At 37.7% G+C, this 24,310-nt stretch overlaps 2 protein-coding genes and 1 long non-coding RNA gene across 3 annotated transcripts in view; 2 read left to right on the top strand and 1 right to left on the bottom strand.

Moving 5' to 3' along the window:
* Nucleotides 1-24,310, bottom strand: part of LOC134793767 (uncharacterized) — a 324,508-nt gene that overhangs the window by 105,899 nt on the left and 194,299 nt on the right. The gene's annotated exons all lie outside the window — the stretch shown is intronic.
* On the top strand, nt 3,875-8,362 carry LOC134793901 (nuclear migration protein nudC-like). The gene is made up of 5 exons (XM_063765615.1): nt 3,875-3,880; nt 4,549-4,737; nt 5,943-6,015; nt 6,450-6,579; nt 7,618-8,362. Exons 1-5 carry the CDS (start codon nt 3,875-3,877, stop codon nt 7,667-7,669), a joined length of 450 nt encoding a protein of 149 aa, XP_063621685.1. The 3' UTR covers nt 7,670-8,362.
* Nucleotides 12,748-23,779, top strand: LOC134793743 (protein odr-4 homolog). Its single transcript, XM_063765411.1, has 7 exons — nt 12,748-12,952; nt 13,042-13,243; nt 13,890-14,239; nt 14,566-14,745; nt 15,794-16,001; nt 18,238-18,414; nt 23,000-23,779. The coding sequence occupies exons 1-7, from the start codon at nt 12,857-12,859 to the stop codon at nt 23,191-23,193; spliced, it is 1,407 nt and encodes a 468-aa protein (XP_063621481.1). The 5' UTR covers nt 12,748-12,856; the 3' UTR covers nt 23,194-23,779.

Raw genomic sequence — 24,310 nt, 5'->3', positions numbered from 1 at the left:
TGAAAGGGACGACACTACAGTGTTGCCACTTTTTAATTTCTACTCTTTTTTGCCAAGCTGTAAGGTTATTGCGTAGTCTAATAAAACATGGTCTTCCATTCCCAGAGTGACACGGGCCTACGTCACAGCAACATGGCCGCTATATATAGCGTTATCGCATATTATCATATAGCGCTGTCGCATGATGACGTAGGCCCGTGTCAGTTAGGTGACCTAGAAAAGACGGGAATGGAGTACCAGGCGGAGTATATTATTATACCATGGGTTATTGTAATAAACCGTTATTTCAAAGAACAAATAATTTTGTTCTTCTTGAATAACGATAACCGAAATGATTTTGTTCTTTTACAAAAACGTTACCGCGTAATAAACCGGTATTCGTACGAACGAAATTAATAACGGTTTAAGAGCGATATCAAATGGTTTTTGGGAACCGTTCCCGATCCCTGTCTAAAAATTTAATTTAGCGCGGAGCAAGTACCAGGGCCTCATGAGTTACGAGAAGGTGTCGTTGATCAACGTGCCGGGCCGCGTAGCAGTATGAAGGTGATATAACAATTAAAGTATTATCTTAATCTTTTACCTTCTAGTTTGCGTTTTTGTCCTCCAGCAGAAACCACTGTAACATAATCAAACATTTTAATTTACTTGGCTGAATTTAGTTAAAGAAAAGCGGCCATGTGCGAGTCGGACTCGCCCATGAAGGGTTCCGTAGCAGCAAGTAAGTAGTAACATAATAAAATTGCGGTTTACTATTTATAACGTATTTAAAAAAACTACTTACCAGATCTCGTTCAAACCAATTTTCGGTGGAAGTTTGCATGGTAATGTACATCATATATTTTTTTAGATGTATCATTCTCTTATTTTAGAAGTTACAGGGGGGGGGGCACATTTTACTACTTTGGAAGTGTCTCTCGCGCAAACTATACAGTTTAGAAAAAAATAATATTGGAAACCTCAATATCAATTTTGAAGACTTATCCATAGACACCCCACACGTATGGGTTTGATGAAAAAAAAAATTGAGTTTCAGTTCTAAGTATGGGGAACCCCCAAAATTTATTGTTTTTTTTTGTGAAAATCTTAATGCGGTCCACAGAATATATCAACTTACCAAGTTTCAACAGTATAGTTCTTATAGTTTCGGGGAAAAGTGGCTGTGACATACGGTCGGACAGACAGACAGACAGACAGACAGACAGGCAGAAAGGCATGGCGAATTCATAAGGGTTCCGTTTTTTTGCCATTTGGCTACGGAACCCTAAAAATCAGTAACAAATATAAATACCAATAAATAAATACCTACCTTTTTCTGAATTTTCAAACTCTGGAACAATAGGAAATAACGATAGAGTTTCGTCCGAGAGGGGCGCATTAAGATTTAGGCTTGGTATAGCATTTCTTTTCAGCCTGTTTCCATTTTTGTTGAAATCAGTAGGAGGAAAATGATTTCCACAAATAAATTTATTTTCGTTTAGCCTTTGTATTGGTAAATAAGCCAAATCTTCATTGCCTGTTAATTTTACCCATAATCGACATCTGAAATAAAGGGATTATCGATAAGTTGTTCGCACACTATTCGTGTTACCAAGTTTTTTACAAGAAGAACCTATTCACAGAATGTTTTCGTTTTAATCAAGGATTGTAAACGATAAAATCGGGCAAGTGCGAGTCGGACTCGCGATGAAGGGTTCCGTACCATATATATAAAAAAAAGGCAAAAAAAAACGGTCACCCATCCAAGTACTGACCCCTCCCGACGTTGCTTAACTTTGGTCAAAAATCACGTTTGTTGTATGGGAGCCCTATTTAAATCTTTATTTTATTCTGTTTTTAGTATTTGTTGTTATAGCGGCAACAGAAATACATCATCTGTGAAAATTTCAACTGTCTAGCTATCACGGTTCGTGAGATACAGCCTGGTGACAGACAGACGGACGGACGGACGGACGGACGGACGGATGGACGGACGGACGGACAGCGAAGTCTTAGTAATAGGGTCCCGTTTTACCCTTTGGGTACGGAACCCTAAAAACTACTCCAAACTAATTAAATTAGTATCTGGTAACCACTCAAAATGAAAATATCGCATAAAACATCAGTTTACCGACCTGTTCGGGTCAAGCGGAAATCTGGCCAAAAATATATCAGAAGTTTTACCCTTTGGGTACGGAACCCTAAAAACTACTCCAAACTAATTAAATTAGTATCTGGTAACCACTCAAAATGAAAATATCGCATAAAACATCAGTTTACCGACCTGTTCGGGTCAAGCGGAAATCTGGCCAAAAATATATCAGAAGTTACTCTTCTTACACGCCTGACCCCACAAACTTCACATTTTCTTAATGATTTGCCCCCCATTTAAGTAAAAGATAAAGTATTGTCTTAAACACAGAAATAATCATTTAACATTACCGCTTTCACGAAAATTTAAAATGACGGTTGACGTTTTACCGATCATACCAACCTAAAGAAAAGTAAGTATAATACGTCTATGTTGAAAGCAAGTATGGTATGTGCTACCAAAATGCAACAGCGGTCATTTTAATTCGATAAGATTATTTCTATGCCTCAATGTTGGTAACAAGTACGTTCCTAATTTATCATAGTATGGGGTGTCGATGGGCTACAGCCCTATAAAGATGAAAAAAAAAGAAATCGTACCATAAACCAAATACTGCCTATATTTTTTTTAAGTGGTAACACACCATCGCACCGCACCGCGACCCTGGAGCGAGAAAGAGAAACAGATATCTCTTTCTCGCTCTCACCCATGGGTGCGACGCTCCGAGGCCGCGGCGCGGTGCGACAGTGTGTTACCACTTTAATGGCTGAATGCCACGATGGTGTGTCACAAATATCTGTGAAATGGAAATTAAAAAAGAGGACTTGGCCGGCCTAGGCCTGCAAGATTTGTATGAAATTCCATTAACGACCTCTAGTCCTAGCCACACCTGAAACGTCATACTTCGCAGCCTATTATAAGGAACATAACATCAATATTTCATTGCATGTTTGAGAAAAGTAAATTACTTAGCGTATACGTCGGTTTTGACACTGCAGTCAGTGACTCATGGTACGTGCTCAGGTCTTGGACCGAATGCGCCTAACAATAAAAAAATAACAACGGACGATGCTGTGACTTCAGCCTTTATAAATTACATCTTAGAAAATATTCTATATTGCTTAATAAATAAATGAGAACAACTACAAAATATGTAAACTTAAAAGTAGCCCTAATATATTAGTTAGTACCTACCTAGAAACATTTCTAAAATTTCTTACATACTTAGTAGAAACATTGCAAAATAAATGTACTTACAAGAACATTTCTGGTCTTTCATCCCATATTTAATTTATTCTAAATGCTAAATAAGATTCTGAAAGATTTAAATGGAAATTCTAATAAACATGTACGTACTCGGGTATTTCCTAACCGCGTATCCTGGTTGGTTTGCATTCAAATTCTGTACTGATATCGCCTAAGTTCATTCCTTTCCCTACATCCTTAATCCGCTTGGGTTAAGCTTATTATATTTAAACACCGAAGCTTCATGGAAAAAAATAAGCACACATGATTTGCTACATCATCTTAATACAGAGGTGTCAATTTATAGATGGTTCTGCATCTGCTATAGGTACCAATGTAACCTTCGCGCGCGACAATATTATATTCCACTAAAAGAGTTGGTCAGTAGACCGCTTAGTATGCCGTTACCTACTTTTACTGACAGTCCCGAGTCCTGCCGGTATAAACTTTATGACATTGATATTTACTGTCCTTATAATTTCAAATTCGAAATGTCCCTAGATGGTTCAAATGCCCATAAACTACGTGAAGTATAAAGTGGATCTGTCACAATTAGCCATGTTGGTAAATATTTTCTAGGAAGACATTGTTGCATATGTTTATAAAATAAATGCCCTTGAATGATATGTAGGTATAAAGGTTACAAAACCGTTTATACACGTGTCATCATTCACTCGGATCATGTTTACATGTAAATCTTGGTTTTTTAATAAAAATAATTGTGGCCCAACGAGTTAAAAGGTTTCGTACTTTGGTGCAAAAATATTTTGGGTATGTTAATTTAATTAATCCCTATAGGTATTTGTTTTTATGTCTCTTTTAATTAGATTGGATCGTTCTTGGAGCTGTTGTGACTAATAGTAACCTGATCGATCAGTACAAATGTTAGGTATAAGCAAGGCTCGGAACCGGTTTTTTCTTCAGACAAAATATACCGGTATTATTTCGTTCTTGGGTTTATTATTTCATTTTTAATTGGACAATCTAATAATACTATGTTGTTACCTAAATACACGATTCAGTCCTAAGTAAAGAGCATAAAATAATTCAAAATATTGGTGTATTCGGGTTTTTCAAAAAAACTGGTTGCGATCCTTGGGTATAAGTACAGATTAACATTTGAACAATGGCATCTCGTTGATTATCAAAGGTTTTTTTTTAAATCTTAGGTATATAACTATATACCTACTGTTACTGCCCACTTAACTAACATAGTGTCCTTTTGTCCTCAGCTTCGAGTCCCACTCCGGCAGGTGCTGAGACCCCGCGACCTCACCGTGGTGATCTCCAAGAAGCATCTGAAAGTGGGCATCAAAGGTCAGCCGCTGATCATCGACGGGGAATTAGACGCCGAAATCAAGATGGAGGAATCCACGTGGGTGCTACAGGATGGACGCAACCTGCTTGTCAATTTGGAAAAGGTGAGTTGCTTCAATAAGTAATCTGAGGGCCTACCGCGAACCACGTTCGACGTGTTGCCTCCCTGTCACACTTACGTATGAATTTACAGGTGTGACGGAGAGGCAACACGTCGAACGTGGTTCGCGGTAGGCACTCTGGTAGTGGGTATAAAGGGCCAGCCGCTTATCAAAAGTAGCGCAGTGGCAGATGAAATTGAGGGGGGAGGGGGAATGAGATGAGAGCTGTTAGATTGGTCGAAGCTAAAACCATTGCTGACAACAAAAAGGCGCGAGGCGAAATAATAAACGCCTTCTGCTATTATATAAAATTCATATCGGAGTAGACGTTGTCGTTAAAAAATGGTAAAATGGTGGAGTCTATGGGCTATACATGACATATCTAAAGATAAACTCATTAAGGCCCAGTGGACACATTGTAATTAATTCATTGTCATAAATAGTTAGTGCATACACGCATAACGGCATAACCCAAAAGAAATACCATAATATGCATATAAGATTGATGAGCTTGTATTGAATATCGGTCTCATGCAATAAAAGTAGCGGTTTTAGTAGATGACGAATAGCTGTCAAAAGGTTAAAGAACTAAACAAATGGAAATAAATTGTATTTAAATTGGTTGTCTATCATATTCTGTTTTATACTATTTTTCAATGTCGTAAAATCTTTTCACGTTTTGACATTTTGATTGAAACTAAATAACGTTATAATCTATTGTAATAAATATTATAAAGTCAAACTTATCATGACGATAGCACATTGCTTAATTGATGGGTTCTAAAGATAATATTTAACGGGAATCGGTGACGTTTTCGAAACAAATTTCTGACGCAGATCTTTTAATAAACTGCCAGAGTCAAATAAAAGCTTTAAACGTAGGTGACCGTTCGAAACCAGGGAAAGTCATTCGCATTCTAATACTATTGTTTTTTCCGAGCTCGCTACCGCTTTAACCTTTCGCGTTTTGTCTAAAAGTCATCCTCATTAGTTTGACCGACCTTACCTGTTTGTAACCGCATTGGCATGTTTTACAAAAATACTGGCATACTACTTATTTTTAATTAACTTAGAACACCTTGTAACACTTTGCAGTGAGACTAATTTATTTTGAACGTTACGCGCAATTTACGCCAAGCATAGTCTTCAATCAATTTTAATGGCTAAGTTTACAGTTACATACTTACACAGCTGTTATTTTCTTCTAGGTGAACAAAATGAATTGGTGGAGCAGATTAGTCACGACGGATCCTGAAATTTCTACAAAGAAAATCAACCCAGGTATGGAATACAATACTTAATTTAAAAAAATATTGCGATCTTCATATTCTTCATCCATGTAATCAAAGTAAACGCGGAAAGATGATTGGCTATGCAACTGCTGATTGCTTAATTAGACGATTTTCTGATTACTTTTATTATATTCTCAAATATCTGTTTAGAAAAAACGACCTCCCACGGCAGTCAAATCCGCAAAGAGCGACTTTATTATGGAAACTGGCCTGGCGGGGTTTTTTATGTTTCTTAATAACTAGTTTTTAATTACATACCTTATATTAACCGCACTTAAATCAGAACCAACAAAGTAATTATGCAATAATAATTACAAGTCGAAGTTTACATCCAATAGTGGGATTTGTTTGACATTTATTTTAAGTTAGATGATAATTCAATAATAAAAGTTTTTATTATAGAAGATTATGTTATTATTTCAGAGCCATCGAAACTTTCTGATCTGGACGGTGAGACTCGCGGGCTAGTCGAGAAGATGATGTATGATCAGAGACAGAAGGAAATGGGGCTCCCCACCAGCGATGAACAGAAGAAACAAGACGTGCTCAAAAAGTAAGTAAATGAACAATCTACACCAGGGGTCTCCAAACCCCGGCCCGCGACGCGTTCCAATCCGGCCCGCCGACACCCAAAGCGTCCGGCCCGCGGGAGCCAGGCTCGAGGGGTTCAGCCCTAACAGCAGCAACCAGATACCCCCACCCCCAACCGGCGCCTATGGTGGCCCGAAAGTTTCTGAGGTGCAATATGGCCCTCAGGTAAAAAAGTTTGGAGACCCCTGATCTACACGAATCTTTCCCAGATAGCTGGTGGTCTAGCCAAGGTGACAATCGCTTTGTGTCTCTATCGCTCTTCCATATTGGTGTGACAATGACAGTTGCTTTTCGTTCGCTACGGAGCGAAAGCGATTGGCATGTTGTCTACGGGGCCTGATAAGAGTACTAACTATAATAGAAAAACCACATAATGTATCGACATTAGATTTAATCACCTAATCACATCTAATCGCCAAAATTCGAAAGAGTAAAACACCGTCAAGGCCTTGTAGTGCTTGCCAAACACAATGCAAACGCAAAAAGAAAGAAACAAAATTACTCTACATTAGAGTACGGATTAGTTTTTTGTTTGTATCTTATAAATAAAAGATAATAGGTACCTACATACTTATATAGTCAGAAAATGAATGGTTTTAACAAGTAGTGATCGTTCTTAATCTTAATTAGCAGAATGTTTATAACTAGCCTTGTAATATATATAAGCAATATAACGGATCTTTCAAGCGTTTTACAGGTGGTATAAAGTTTACTGTGCATTCCCCTACTATTAGCCTAACACTGTTGCAGAAGGTCGTACAAGTCGCTGTTGCGCTTTTTCGGCACATATTTATTTACGTTCAGTGAAAAGAACTTATGTTGATCAAAGGTATTCCATCTGTCCAATAATATTGGACCAATGTGTATTTGCGTCTCACATTTTCTTATGAGAGAGTGAGACTCAATACACATTGGACAGGTGGAATACCACTCTTAGACTAATGTATGCGTGCCTTACTGCCTGATTGTCTTCTTGTAATACTACTTTCTGTATTTTCAGATTCATGGAACAACATCCAGAGATGGACTTCTCGAAGTGCAAATTTAACTAATTTAAGTTAATATTATAGTGTCTTATAAGCCGATTTTGTATTTTGGTTCGTCATAATATATGGCGCATGGTTTACGCCATACATAAAATTACATACAAAGACTTTATGTTTAGTTCCTTATCGCATTAAAAGTACTTTATTGAAATTAAATGATACTTAACTCAATTTAAGATTGTCCTAATTGCTTGCTTGTATTTGTCTTCGTTAGTTATTTTTAGTATTCATTTGGAATTAAACCACAATAAGCAATTACGAGATTATATGTCATTTTAAGAGTTTTAATTTCCAACCGAAAAAATCATAAAACTTAAATAGTTAAGGGTGGTTTCAAACAAGCGTTTTTTCCCGCGTGTATATGGTCGTTTCGGCATTTCGCTACATAAGCTACATTTGGCCTGTAAGCGCCTACACGCGCTTCAAAAAACGAGCTTATACGCGCGTATAAAACGCTAGTCTTGAACCGCTCTAAGGGCCATTTCAATTACTAAAATGTGCTAAACTTTGCCATATAAGCGGACTAAACTTATCTGGTTCTAATGTAATGTATTAATGTATTTATACTTGCTATTGTGTTATAGTCAGTTTTATTATAAATATATATTTAGGGAACTAAAATCTTTAGCAACTTAACCTAACAAATATGTTGTCATTTCGATTGATACCGATTACTTGAAATAAACACTTCAAGATACATTAAGGTCTTGTTTTATACCTATACTTTTGTCATCATTACTATCATTAGGTTTAACGAGTATGTAAGTGCGAAAGTGACGGGCATAGTGATAGGAGATAAAAATGGAACCATGCTGCGCCCGCAATAGGTAAGGTATCCGAATCCTCTTCAACTCATCATCATCATCATCAGGCTATAGTAGTCCACTGCTGGACATAGCCCTCCTCTAAAGAGCGCCATAGCGCCCTGTCTTCAGCTTGCCGCATCCAGCATCTGCCTGCAATCTTTCGCAGATCGTCATCCCACCTGGTCGGGGGGCGTCCTACACTACGTTTGCCGAGTCGCGGTCTCCACTCAAGAACGCGTTTACCCCAGCGGTTGTCGGTTCTTCGTGCGATATGGCCAGCCCACTACCACTTCAGCTTGCTAATTCTTTGAGCTATGTCGATTACTTTGGTTCTCTGTCGGATGTATTCGTTTCGAATCCTATCCTTCAGAGAAACAAGGTCATTCAGCGAGCATAGCTCTCTCTATAGCTCGCTGAGCGACCTTGAACTGGTGGACCAACCCTACCGTGAGTGTCCATGTCTCGGCTCCGTAGGTCATGACGGGTAGGACGCACTGATTGAAAACTTTTGTTTTCAAGCATTGCGGTATGGATGATGAGAAGACTCGGCGTAGTTTCCCAAACGCTGCCCAGCCCAGCTGGATCCTCCTCTTGGCCTCGAAATTGTTTTTACCTATACGTATATGATTTGTATATATACTCGTATGTATACGTATATGTTGTTTTTACCTAATTATATGTATTCGGAAACGATTTCGAGAAGGTGACCATTTACGACTATCGGTATTGGATCAATATGGCCATTGATCAGGACTTTGGTTTTATCCAATTTCATGCCAAGACCGATGCGTCGCGAGGCTGAAGCCAGGCCGTCCAGCATCTGGTTCAGCTCCTCTAGCGACTCCGTCATTAAGACTATATCATCTGCGAATCGTAGGTGTGAGATGTTAGTTGCCATTTATATTAATGGCCTTACCTTTCCAGTCCAGCGTCTTAAACATATCTTCCAACGCGCTTGTGAACAGTTTCGGCGATATAACATCCCCCTGTCTCACTCCTCTGCGCAATTGGATGGGTTTAGACTAGAGATGGGTCGCGGGTATTTACCCAATTTACCCACCCAGGTAAATACCCATCTACCCGGTATTTACCCGTATCTACCCAAATGGACGGGTAGATTCATTTCTTGTTGCACATGTCGATTTGTGTTAAAGTGGAGATATAAACCGAGTTAATGGTTGTAATTATTGTGTGTCATTTAAAATGAAATGGTTTAGTGAAACCTGCAGTTGTAACTAAGGATTTTTTTTTGTATAATTTTGACAAATAATAAAAAAAGGCCGTCAAAAGTGTATTTTTTTATAAAGATTTGAGTAAATTATCGTAATTATACGTTGATAATACACATTCGAACTTTGGTCGCGGGGGGTGCGGTTGGGGGGAGGGGGGTAAAAGTGAACTTTTTCATATTTCTTGGAATCTTTCATTAATATCGAAAAGTGTTGTATGTATAAACTAGACAGAATTTCCTACAAAAAAGGTTATATACATTTTTGTCCTAAAACTAACTGTATTTGACTTATGAGCTTCCCAAGTTGTGATACTGCACATTTTTTTTTATTATCATTCATACGTAGTATTTATTTTCATCTTTCCAATGTATATTAAAAGCGTTTTAAAACATTTCCGGAAGCCAGGGTATGATTTTACACGATTTTCATAATTGGGCTGATATGTTAAAATCGAACTTCACCTCATAGCAACCTTTTCGTAATTAGCTTGAACATACCTACATTTTATGTAACATTATAAAAAATTACATAAATTAATCTTATTTATAATCACATACCATCAAACACATCAAATTTAGAAGAAAAACGAAAATACCCGCGTATTTACCCGCGGGTAGGTAAATATCGGGTATTTACCGGGTAAATACCCGCTCTCGGGTATTTACCCGGGTAGTTACCCATCTCTAATAGACTGCTGACCCTGTACTTGGACACTCATGGTGGCGGCTTCGTAAAGACATCTCCACACCTCGATATAACGATAGTCTATTTGGCATCGCTGTAAGGATTCCAGAACAGCCCAGGTCTCGACAGAGTCAAAGGCCTTCTCATAGTCCACAAAGGCTTGACACAGGGGCTGATTATCATAAATCATAAATCATCTCATTTATTCGTGATAAACTATAACATACCTACACAAGTAAAGAAATAACAAAGAAAGTTGAACATAAGAAAGTTGAATTATATTCTTCGGACTTCTGTATAATCTGTCTCACTGTGTGAATGTGAATGTGGTCTATGGTGCCATATCCTCCGCGAAACCCTGTCTGCTCTGGCGGCTGGAACTCGTCGAGTCTCCTAGCGAGACGTTTCGTGACCACTCGTGAGAACAGCTTATAGACGTGGCTCAGGAGCGAGATGGGTCTGTAATTTTTAAGGAGGGTTTTGTCCCCCTTCTTAAAAAAGAGCACCACCAAACTCCCGCTTCACGCCTTTGGAGTTCTCCCACTGTGAAGGACGGCGTTGAAGAGGTTCTGTAATTCCTGTATAACAGGGGCTCCTCCAGCTTTCAAAAGCTCTGATGTTATTCCGTCCTCACCGGGGGCTTTTCGATTTTTAAGCTGCCTCAGAGCTAACACTATCTCGTCTTGGCTGATGTCTGGCAGTTCGTCGGTGTAGTGGCGTGTCAGGGTGGCTCTGGAACTACAAAAGAAATATTTACTACCATGGCGGTAAGTATTTAACTGTCACTTTCCTCTTCCTTTCCTCTTTGGATAGATGTCCACAGTTGAAACCACGTTGAAACTGTGTAGCTATGGACCAAGCACTGTGGGCCTGGTGGCGTGGACGAGTTAGCATTGTAAACCATACAAAAATGTAGATATTGTAGACAAACATCGATTTGATCATCCCGTCTGGACAGGCGTTAAAGGCGTAACAGACTACAGCACCGCACCAAGTTTACCGAAACGCCTGCCAGTGTTGCCAAGTGTTTCACATTTACGTTTATTCAGTGGGGCGACATTCCTCCTTTCGGGTATGTTCGGCTCAGCTTTGCTACGAGCAATTATTGGGTTGGTACAAATTGTCGTCTCTTTGCGTGCACGACCACATTATTCTTATCTTAATAATGACTTGAATTTTGACAACCCTAAATAGCATAAAGAGATAGTGCCATACATTAGAAAGGGACAGCATGAATCATCCCTGAATCGCTGTCAAACTTCGGTTTTGTAGGAAGTGTCCTTTCTGTACACTGTAGTACTATTATTTATTCTGTGGTTTATTGCAACGAATTTTTGCCATTGATTCTTTTAAGCCCCCCATTCACACTCCTACCTTGTAGTCCGCCTCATTATGTAGGATTGTGTATGGGGGTCACGGACTACGTAAGTAAAGTAGGATGCCTCTTGGGTCCTACAAATCCTGTAAGCCCCGCCCACCGCTGTAGTCCGCCGAGCAGGATTGTGTGTGGGTTGTCGTCCTACGTTGCGGACTGCCGTGTTTGACGTATGACAACAGTGCACGCCATTTTATTGAAATTTGTGGGACCAAAAATCACCCAATCACTCCAACAAACAATGGAGGAATAGGCATTGCAACAATTATTACCAATACTTAAGAAATATGACGCTCTCTGACGAATTTTTAGCAGTTTCTTTTCCCACAGTATTTTTTTATTTTTATCCAATAACAAGAAAATACATACTGCTATGTATGCTGCTCTTCTGCAAGAGCTACTTATTTTCTTTTTTTTAATTGCATGTAATATTTTCAAGAGTAAGTAGACCGACACTTGTGAGAAACGAAGCAGTACTGATGATGGACGTGAGTATATTCTTTGATGGACGGCAAAACAGTCCTGCAAGGCGTACTACAATGTAGGAGGGTGTGTGAGCTATATCCTACTCCGTAGTCCTGCGAGTCGGACTACAATGTAGGATTGTGAATGGGGGACTTAAGTGGTATCCAGACGGGCCTGATCAAATCGGTCGATTTGATCAGGAAAATAATTGGCGCCAATCTCATCTAGCGTCCACACGTACACATTAATCACCAATTTTAGAACCATAAACAAACGCACGTACAGATCCTAGCATTCCATAGATACTAGATACTAACTTCGAAAATTGGCATTTTTGTGTGCTCACCTCCTGATTTGATCGGGCAATCGAATCAGCGAGCCAAATTGCCGTTTGCGTCCGCACTTCCTGATTCGATCGGGCAATTTAATCAGATTGGCGCAAAATTTACTAATCTGGATACGCCTTTAAGATCTATCAAATCTGACGTGACAGCCAATTTGACAAATGAATGTCAGTTGAATGTATTTATGCAGCGGTGGCAGGCGCAAGGCATTACAGTGAAGTGAAATCGAACCGTTAAAATCATATTGTTGATGTAATACTTCATGAAATTATTGTAAATTCATCACCATGGTTAGAACAGTGTATTCCCCAGAATACTGCCTTCAGTATCTCGAACAGTATGCATCAAAAGAAACTTTCGTTATAGGACTTATTCTAGGTCAGGCACGTATCACAAGTTTGTACTTAATCTTTTAAAGTTAAGTAATTAACAGTTATAGAATGAATATAAAGTAATAATTGTATATTTACAGACGACAGATTCACGTGAGAATGTGATACATTTGGCTCGTACACCAGAAGAGAAAAGTCCTGACAGTGCCGCGGAAAACGAGTCATTCTCAGCCTCAGACAAGCCTGAGGTTGCTAGGAGCTTGGCGGGAGTGTCAGAGGCGTGGATAGCAGACCACGCCAAACATGTTACTAGAATGCTGCCCGGAGGGATGTTTGTTCAAGGTAGGGTAGGTTGAGCAATTTTGCAGCTAAGCCAAAGAATGATGGCAATAAATTATTTACTTAACTATACCTACAAGGTGACCTTTAAAATGCTAATTATCTTATGATAGTGACAACAAAACCTGAGTTTTAGTATCAAATAATGATGAAACATATGCAATAACTATAATCAAGACCAAGTCATTCTCTGGGACAATGGGTGCTATGTCACACTGGATATGACAGAGATTCCAAGTTTATTTTATGTGACCACATCACCACACTACAATTTTATTTATATTTATAACTGGTCATTTTTTGGGTGGCACAGATGAGTGGTCAAATTGAATAACACTTGTCTAATGTTTATCCTTTTTGCCACCACATCAATGAAGTACTAAAGTATCATCAAAGCCAAGCCACAATTTGCATGTTTACAGCCCATATAACATATCAAGTGGGGCACGAAACATATTGACTTTATATCATGTCAATGGTGGCAAAAAGGTTGAAATAAACAGTTTTTACAAATTAGTCAATTACTCACTATTGGTAAATAACTAAAGTAAGTATTTTAAAAATTTTCTTTATATCGACAATTGCCTGTTACATTTTTTTACACTTTGGTTTTTATTGAATCTTCATTTCAAGTATGCAATAATTGCAGGTATATTCATCACAAGTGACGAAGATATATTTGAGGACCCGAACTGCTTCAGTAGAGTGAAAACAATACTGAATTACACATACAAGTCGCTCAGCACAAACCCGTATATGTACGGCAACTGCCCAGGTGTAACAGAAAGGCTAGTTCTCCACATGTCAACAAATACTAAAGTCCTAACATGCAAGAGTGTGGAGGTTGGTTCAGTAAAAAATGTACTCACAAGGCCTGTTGATTGGAAATTTTTGCCGAAACCACAGCAGTGGCAGAGGCTGGACTGCTATTTTGAATTTGATGATGTTTATCCGGTCATTGTGAAGAAGAGTGGTATTTCTGTTAAGCAACAATTTCAAGTAAGTTTGTTTTGGAAATTGTAAAATTGTGTGTTGTGTTTGTAGAGCTACTTATAGGCTGCTTTTTATTTCTTTCAGTTAGGTCCATTTTGGTCTTGAAATTAAATGATTTGGTTTTGGAATTTGCTTAATCCTGTGTAAAAAAATCTGTATAAAGTACAGTCACACAATTTTCTAAGCGGAAACCTTTTTGAAAACATTTTTATTCATTGCTGACATTTTTGTTTGTAGCAACCTAAGTACCTACAGTCAGCTGTAGATTTAATTGACGACTCTGCGAACTGAGTTTACACTAATTACCCTTAACATATGCCTTAATCTTTCAGCAAATATTGGAATCAGCGCAGAAGACAATAGAGTCCAGCGTTATGTTTATTGACGGAGAGCTAAAGACTGGTTCAGAAGCTTTAGAGAATCTAAATAAGAAGAAGAAACTCAAGACTAATGCTAAAGTCACACAGCAAGAAGCCCTGAAGTCCATGCAAGTGTCGTTGTTTGTGCCATTTGTAAGTATTTAAATATGTTTTCAAACAAAAGGTAGCACAATATGAACCATATATAGCTTTAGAGGATACATTTTGTTGCCTTTTGTTTATTAGCCCACAAATTAGATAATAGTACAGTAAGCAGCAGAAGTTGCTAAGTGGACGAGGTGTTCAAAATGACCTTGACGCGACTTTATTATTAAGAGAATAAGAGCTCGTCAAGGTAATTTTGAACACCTTGCCCGCTTAGCAACTTCTGCTGCTGACTGTACTATATAAGAGGAAGCTAACGCAAAGTTGTTGTTTTTTATTTAGAATTTTTACACTTTTAAATCAAGGGCGAAAGCCATGAAAAAATTCACAACGAAAGAAGACTAAGTAAGTATGTACATAGCCCCTACTAGATGGTGTGCTCAAATTACGGCACCTATGCAATTAAAACTGCACGAGGCCATGCGCTTAGCGGGGAACAGAACCCTATGGAGGAACCTGGTCTTCAATAGAAGGATATGATGTCACGATCCTCAGTATTGAGGGACCGACTGAAGAAGAGATGTACATAGCAATAGCAGGCTATCTATGGCAATAGCACACTACGACCAAAACTTTAAAATATTAAAGTTGGTTTCATAGAAAAAATCAAGAAAACATGATAATTTTAATTTATTTTCAGTTTTAAAGCCTGACCAGTAATATTATATGATATTTATGATCATTGTCAAGAGGGTGCTGGTCTTCTAATGTATAGGGTGACTGTTCAGTATAGTATGAAAAAATTTGTTCCAGTCAAATTCCGCAACATGGCGCGTGATCATATATTCCTGGTCAGGCTTTATATTGTTACTATCTAACTGTATATATTCATAATTTTAGTATAAAATAGCTAATAATATAGCCAAAGGAATCTGACAAGCAAAATTTTAATCAAAAGTATATTTTCAGATTGATTGAGACAAAAGGGTTACCTTTTACGGCCATATCTTCCGTCGCAAGTCTCGCGGCGCGCCATATCTTTTGTTTCCTTCTAATTCCTGGCCCAACACCTTTACAAGACAAATTTGATTTCCAGGAAACCTGTCTCCCAGAAACGGTCGAATACCTAGAATGCGACGGCAGCATACACTTCAGCGGCGTCGTGTCGTCCAGTGTGTTCCTGTACCCAAAGGCGACGGTCAGCGAAGCCATCACCGCGGTCAAACAGGACATAGTGCGGTCGCTGGCTTCCCGGTTCACTATGCACTGTGATGCCTTGATTGATGACAATCTGTTGCCTGAAGGTAAGAAAGTTTAACATAAATGAACTAGGTTTGTTCTTTAAGCTGTCAACACAGACTTCTACAACAATGGGTTGGCGACACACATGCAGTACTCGTACAGTCAAGGTATTAAATATCAACAGGGACAAAGTGCCAGAAATTTGTGCACACTACTTTAATATATGGGCAATTATGTATACATATTTTTTACGGAAATACGTGCCTCCCGTACAAGTAAGTAAGTAAACACTTTATTGTACGAAAAAAAATTCGTTACATCAGATAGAACATAGGCGAACTTATCCCTAAGAGGGATATCTTCCAGTTAACCTAAAGGAATACCTATACTTAAACGAGTAAATAAAAACTATATCTAAATTAATGTGATATTTCTGGTAATTATGGGTAAAGTATAGGACAACGAAAACCAAAAAAGATGGATTCCATAAATACTTAGATGAATAGACATAGATGTATAACTTAGAAAGAAAACTCAAGTGATATCAGAAACTTTAAGGACGGTGTCCTACAAGAAGCCGTTCCTCTGAATATACTACAGATTTGAAATAGTTATTTCTACTCCGAATAACGAGCTGTTCCGATCTTAGAAAAAAGGGTCCTACATCATTCAACGTAACGTTCATTTCGTTACCTTCAAACAAGGAGCCCCTGTTAAAAAGGTGACGGAATGGAATGAAGAAAACGAAGTACTTTATTTATTTCATGTGATATAAGAGGTGAGATATGTTTTTTAGAAGGGCCCTAGCTTTGTATACACGAGCGAATTATAAAGATCTGTATGAATACACCTGCGATAGGGTATATCAACAAAAAAACTTATATTAGCAAAAAAATGTTAATTGACGGTTTTGTTATCATAAGATCTAAAGCACTGATAGTACATAATTATGTAATATATTAAATTACTCATACAAAAGGCAGGAACCTAATGTCTGGTCGCCGACCTCTTGCTAAATCGCATTTTACGACACTGATCGATGGTTGGGTTAGGTAATCTAGGTTTTGCCAAAACGTAAAAAAGCCTGGACACAGGTACCTTATCTTTAAAATCGACGACAAAAACTTACATACATGTTAAACGTGGGCGTGTCACCAGGTGTTCGAGATAATTATTGTTAATCATTAATCAAAGGTTTTTACGTCAAGCGATGATTAATTTTGACTATGGTTTTTGACATTCATCTTGATAAAGTCAAAGTAACAATATATCTCAATGTCCAGAATAGGAATGAAGGTCTTCAAAGTTCAAAAAATGCAGTTTGACATAAGAATGTATGTGCTTAAACGAATGTACTCACGCATTACACTTTATTGTGTACATTTACAAACATGTCTATCGTTCATCACCTTACCATATTTCAAAGACAGGTTTGAGAACTGTCCATTCAAAGGGGCTTATTTCACTATGAAAACCATACAAAATAACTCTTCGATTGGTAATATAGTTGCGTGGTAACCACCTTCTAGTGGAAGGTACCTAGTTTAGTAGTTTACTTACGTATGTCTTTTTTACCGAGCATACATCATACAAATAAGAGGCACGTAGCTGAACTTAAAACTTAAACACATTGTCAACAAGAACACAAATTGTCTGAATTCAGACGTAGATTTGATAGTAAATGTTTCAATTTATAAGTAGCCTTTGTAATTCAAAACCCTTTGATCATCTATTGGTTGCGTCGTTCAAGGAGAGTTTTAAGAAGCTATGGTTATCTGATCTGACAGATTAATTAGTCTATATTTATATATAGCAACTAGCTTTATATCATTGTATTTCTTTCTAATTTTTAGTGTATTTTCCCCATTCCTTTCTGTGTAATACTTATATGTATGTTTATCCTATAGATTTGTATGTATTTATATCCTTTATCTTTCTTGTACCTTGTACATTTTGCTGCATTTGTCACCCTCTTTTCACTCTCTCCTCTCATCTACTCAAAGGTTAACTGGAAGAGATCCCTCAAAGGGATAAGTTCGCCTTTGTATTTCTTACTAATAGTATGTTATTTTTAATATGTCTTTTTGCACAATAAAGAGTTCACTACTACTACTACTACTAATAATAATACAGTTGTCGCATGCACACGTAAGATTGTCAGGCTTATCGTATGAATGTGGTTGCTGTATAAATTAGGTTAATTTCAACTTAAAATCAATTTCTTATAGTGTCCGTCGATGCTTGCCTCGATAATATATTATAGAGCGAATTAAACACCCCCAAATGTTAATATTCCAGAGAAAGTGTGCTTCAACGAGCCGCCTCGACGCGTGTTAGTTCCCGTGGGCTCCCTGTTCCTATGCGACTACCTGTTCCCCGGCGAGGCGCCCGCCGAGGCCCTCCTCTCCGTACGCGAGCTGTTGGACCTGCAGATCACTGAGGCCGACGTCGTGTGCGATGTAGAGACGCCTGCAGGTAATCAATAAAAACCGGCCAAGTGCGAGTCGGACTCAACTTCTTTTAACAATGTATTTTGTGATGTGGAACGTGTATGAAATGTCTTTAAAAACTCGTAGGGGTTGGATCAAAAACTAAGTAATTAAGTCCGACTCACGCTTGACTTTTTAGACCCAGTAGTTTCGGAGATAACGGGGGGGAGGGGGGGGGGGGGGTATGGTCGGACAGACAGACAGACGCACGAGTGATCTATAAGGGTTATATTTTTTTCTTTTGAGGTACGGAACTCTAAAAACTATAATTATAAGTAGTATATCGTAAAACGAAATAATGTAGAAATAGGTACTTCCTCACAAAATGTGGCCCAAAGGCACAAAAGAAGTTGTGAGATACCTAATGGCGTGCTTTAATGGCCCGTTTGGCGAGTACCTATTAGTTTTTCACCCGTTTGGCGAGTACCTATTAGTTTTTCACCCGTTTGGCGAGTACCTATTAGTTTTTCTGTACGCGAGCTCTGCTGTTTAATTTCATAAGTTTAATATTACACATCATGCTCCTTTTCGTACATTTATTTGTTTGTTGGAATTTATTTAAAAAGCATGCGAAAAGAATACCTACTTAGGGTGACTGCTATAGTTATTGGCCAGTGTATAGTAATTGGCCACTCTTAATAATAAGCTTTCAATTGGCTTGTTTCTTTCTGATTTGTAATGAGTAACCAATTAGTATATATATACTGGCCAATAACTATAGCAGTCACCCTACCTTATTATTTTTGTCATGACAGTTTCACAAACATATATCAGCGTACAAAATAGAAAAGGTAGTAAAGGTATTCTAATCAGAACAGAAATTAAGAAGTAGTTCAAAAGTTATGCTACAGACCTACAATAATAAATAGTTAACCTACAAATACACGACAACGAAAAATGACATCAGATTGAATTAAATCGCTATTATGTATATTATTGGCATAAAATAATCATAACCCTTGCACGTTTACATCGACCTCGCTGTTATGATGGCGTTATACGACCAGATATTAACTTTATTACTTTTTACGACAAGAATAATAATAAACTTAACGGCTCCCGTAAACAATAAACTGCTTTTATTGGATCCTGTTGCTATTGAATGCAAATAATTTTATGTAGCTACCATACGTACCTTTATGACACTTTCGCAACATCTATAAAGATACAAGATAAAGATAAAAAATAGTTTATTCAAGTAGGCATATTACAATGCGCTTATGAACTTCAAATAAAGCTATACCGGCTCCAACCGTACGCCTCGGCCTCGAGAAGATTTAAATCCCCCCTCAATTGGAGGAGGGTATCCCAATACGGGACCGGCAACAAACTGGGCGGGACACATCTTTTCAAAACAATATTACATCTTATAATTAACATGCATTACGAGTAAATAAGAAAAATACAATTTAAATTACTATAGAATTCATGCAATTATACTCAGTAAGTATATAACTTTATAGAAATATGATTAAAAAAACATATATGTACATGAAATCATACAAATACGTAGCTCTTTCAGAAAACATATCAAATTCTTACAAAAGTAAAAGAAAATAAAATAAATGAGAATACATATTATATGAATCTGACTGATTGTCATGAGATGCCTTCATACAATTTGATGTGCTTTCTTATCTGAGCTGAGTCACCTATAACTCTACACATAATTAGGGCTTCCAATACCGGGATCCCGGGATCCCGAAATACCGGGATCCCGTCTGTTTAAACGCATTTTTCAATACCGGTATTTTTTAATGCAATACCGGGATCCCGGTATTTTCAAAAACAAGGAAAATGTGCCGATTATAACGTTTAAAATCCATTAAAATTATCAAATTCGGCTGTATCAAGAAGATTACTTGCCCATTTAATTAAAGAAGATCATTTAAATGAAACAAGATCTGTGCATATGCGTTAGATAAATATTTGGTGATGAATTCTGACGTTCAGGATATAATATTAATATAATTAGTTCTTAAAATTATATCAAATAGTAGAAAGAAATAAATTGTAGTAATTGTAGAATTTTTGGTGGCACATTTGAATATATATTGGCTGGTTTATTATGTTGAACTGAAAATGTGACTGGTCAAGTCAACAAGGCGGATTAATGATTGTGACCTGGAGAGTGAAATGATAATTATTGCAGATGGCGATTATTGTTTAATATCCTAAGCTAAGGCCATACATATCTGGTATACAGTGAGCCTTTTTTTAATAAAACTCAAAAATTTTAAGCGATTCATAGTCAATACCGGGATCCCGGGATCCCGGTATTGATGCAGACAATTACGGTATTAATACCGGTATTTAAAGAAGTCCGGTATTTGGAAGCCCTACACATAATACAATGCTTTTAATTGCTACTTGTTTTTATTACAGTTTCTGGTTTGGACCATGCATGTTTGTCTGTCAAGTAGTCCTCGACTCTGTAATAAGCCTTCAACATCAATGACTTTTTTAGGTAATTCTTAAGAGCTGGAAAGGGTAATCTTAAAGCATCCTCAGGTAACTTGTTATAAAAATGAATGCATTGCCCAACGAATGACTTTTGTACTTTACGAACACGAAACTTTTTGATAGCAAGCTTATTTTTATTTCTAGTATTATAGTTATGGACATCAGAATTCTTAGTGAAGGAGTCTAGATTCTTAACAACATAAATAATACTATCATATATGTATTGGGAAGCTACAGTTAAAATATTAATTTCTTTGAAAAGTTCTCTTAATGATTCACGCACTCTTAAATTATATATAGAACGAATGGCTCTCTTTTGTAAAACAAATATATTCTGTATGTCAGCTGCTTTGCCCCAAACCAGAATACCATATGAAAATAACTATAATAAACAAGGCGAGCAGTTTCAACATTAGTCAATTGTCTTATTCTCCTCACGGCGTAAGCGGCCGAACTTAATTTGTTTGCTAGTGTTCCTATATGAGGGCTCCATTGTAGATTTTTGTCCAATGTTAAACCAAGAAACAGTGCTTTATCTACCATCTCTAAGCATTCATTATTCAAAAGTATCTTAGTGTCGACTGGTTTAACATTCGGCAAAGAAAATCTAATGCATTTAGTTTTCTTAGCATTAACAAGCAAATTGTTCATAGTAAACCAGTTAAGTACATCAACGAGTGTGCTGTTAATTACACTGTAATCGGTAGATTTCCGATCAACCTTAAAAAGTAATGATGTGTCATCAGCAAAAAGAACAATTTCACAAACATTTTTTACTACACATGGCAAATCATTTATATAAACCAAAAACAGGAATGGTCCCAAAATATAACCTTGTGGCACTCCTAATTGGACTACAGTTCCGCTAGACCGGGTTTTGTTTACAACAACTGTTTGTGTTTTATAGTTAGTCAGTAAGAACCAGGAAAACTATCTTCTTCTCTTCTTTCCATCCTGTTACCCCCTGCTGGGTTGTAGGGCTCGAATCTTTTCCAAGAAAACTATACTCAGCGTCTTTGAATCCAGGAAAACAATACTCATCCTTTTCTTTTGGGTGCTAGTACTAGTGTAAGACAAAGATAGTATTATGATTCTCTCTGTCTATGATTGAAATGAGACAGCCCTTTGACAAACTTTAAATAACTTAACGCCAATCAGGATGAAATGCAGCGTAATTGTATTGATTCCTTAGGTTGGCATTCCACCTGTACAATTTCTTGGTCCAATGTCATTGAGTCTCACTCTATCATTAAGCAAAATGTGAGACGCAAATACACATTGGATAAGGAAATTGGACAGGTGGAATACCATCTTACTTCCAAGTCAGGATATGACCCAAAGAAGCCATGGATAACCTAGTTCCATTAGGCGCGTACAGTCGAGGATATAAATATGTATACATTTCTTCACCTTAACCCACCTTAACCATTGAAATAAGGTGAAAAAATTTATACATATTTATGTCCTCGACTGTACTAGTTTTGGCGATTGTGTTCTTAAATATTCATCGAATTAAGCGCTCGGCCGCTAAGTCTTGCTCAGAGCTTTAAAATCGGACTTAGGGTCTGTTGCACCAAGTCTTTGTAATCAATACTTTCGCTAAAATTGTCTATTTACCCATAGGAAATTTCGTAGTTAATCAGTTCGTCTATACTCTATAGTGGTTGATGCAACAGGATTTTAGTATTAAATGTTCTTATCCTTACCCGTTACAGCCATTGAAGAGCCAGTTTGAATTTCGAAGTTCAGCAAATTCGAAATTCAAATTGTGCAGCCACGAGAAAATGGTAAACAATGGGGTTGGCAACTGTCAAAGGTTTGCATAGATGGCGCCATCATAGTTTGCCCGTTTTTCTATGAGATTTGGCTTAAAAGGCTGGCATCCATTGCATAAAATTCCATTAAAAAAACAAAAATTTATGTTGTTTTCTATGCTGGCGCCATCTGCTAAATACTTTGACCGGCCAACCCCATCGAATGAGTTTTCCATGGCTGTTACGTATAGTATGAAAGTGCGTACACGCAATAAGTCACATCATAAACCAGACAATGAACATTAATTCTAGCCTAAAATTAAGATACCAATTTTATTAAACCTTTCATTCCAGATACATCAGAGTTCGACGCCCTCGACCGCGACGCGAGCAGCGAGGAACTCCTCGCGACTCCACAAGAAGCCAGCCAGTTCATGTACATAACCGGCATCTGCTTCGCCCTGTTCGTCCTCATAGTCTCCATACTGGTGCACTATTACGACACGATAGTCCTGGGCCTGAGCAAGATTTTATCCAAGTTTAAGTAAAGGTTATCGAGTCAAAGCGGAGTCTAAAGCCACATTTACACTGTTCAAGAACTTGCACGCAATATTTGACACATAGATACGGATGTAGTGCAGTTTTTCCTTCGTATTTTCACGAAAATGTACGAACGTGTTGCTATTTCAGTCAGTCTAAGTACAAAAAGTACTGAGGTTGACTGAAGTAGCATGACAAATACGAACGTTTCCGAGAAAATGCGAAGGAAAACAATTATGCACTACATCTGTAACTACAGAGTACCTACAATGAATTCAGTCAATCGACCAAATACCGCAATGTAACGAAAATCACATGCAAATTCTTGAACCGTCTCAAATACAAACTTATAAATTGGGCTCTGGCTGGCTGGAAAAAGCCAAGTTACTGCTCGTTACGCTGGAAGAAACGTTTTTTATAGCCATGGAACACTTATAATCATCAGAGCAAATTAGTATTCTCGCCTCAGACGGCGAATTTTTCCATTTTGCCTTTATGTCAAGAACATTAATCCTATTCGTGCATTTATTGTTCAAGTTAATAATTTACATAATGGATATTGATTGGAGAGGAATTGAAGGGATGTTTACAAAAACAACATAACTGACTACACTGGTTGACACCTGGAACGATTAACAATGTTCTTATAAAAGTGTCAACCGCTCTATTAAGCAGTTATGTTGTTTTTGTAAACATCCCTTCAATTGTGTAAAATGTAAGGATAAATCGTGTTCCTAATTTGATATGATTATTTTGTGGTCACTGGTTTTTCAAACGTCGACTTAACAACCAGAGTTACCGCATAATGTACTCGTACAGTCGTCATCAGATATATCGGGGCGGCCGAGGCGATGAAAAATATCTGAACACGCACTCTAACGCCTTGACAATAGAGGCGTGTTCAGATATTTGTGAGCACCTTGACCGCTCCGATATATCTGACGGCGACTGTACAAGCCGTACAGCGTCATCTTCATCAGATATCAAATTCGAAGCCCGAATTTTTCTTAGACTTTTACATATTACTGATGTGCCGTCGGAAAGTTTTCAAAATTGCTAAGTTTACAAATGGAATAGTATCGGAAATTTCTCATTTAGGTATGTATGGGAAAATTTGCATTATCA

This window comes from Cydia splendana, chromosome 9, assembly GCF_910591565.1.
Source record: "Cydia splendana chromosome 9, ilCydSple1.2, whole genome shotgun sequence".
Classification (NCBI taxonomy): Eukaryota; Metazoa; Arthropoda; class Insecta; order Lepidoptera; family Tortricidae; genus Cydia; species Cydia splendana.
Note: the sequence above shows the minus strand (reverse complement) of the source record. Positions and strands in the feature narration are given on the sequence as shown.

Excerpts from the sequence above, each read along its gene's own strand:
- LOC134793901 (XM_063765615.1), top strand. Across the intron at positions 6,016-6,449 it reads TACAAAGAAAATCAACCCAG|AGCCATCGAAACTTTCTGAT; the intron begins GTATGGAATACA and ends TTATTATTTCAG. Across the intron at positions 6,580-7,617 it reads AAACAAGACGTGCTCAAAAA|ATTCATGGAACAACATCCAG; the intron begins GTAAGTAAATGA and ends CTGTATTTTCAG.
- LOC134793743 (XM_063765411.1), top strand. The coding sequence starts at position 12,857 with ATGGTTAGAACAGTGTATTCCCCAGAATACTGCCTTCAGTATCTCGAA. Across the intron at positions 12,953-13,041 it reads TAGGACTTATTCTAGGTCAG|ACGACAGATTCACGTGAGAA; the intron begins GCACGTATCACA and ends GTATATTTACAG. Across the intron at positions 16,002-18,237 it reads TGACAATCTGTTGCCTGAAG|AGAAAGTGTGCTTCAACGAG; the intron begins GTAAGAAAGTTT and ends TTAATATTCCAG.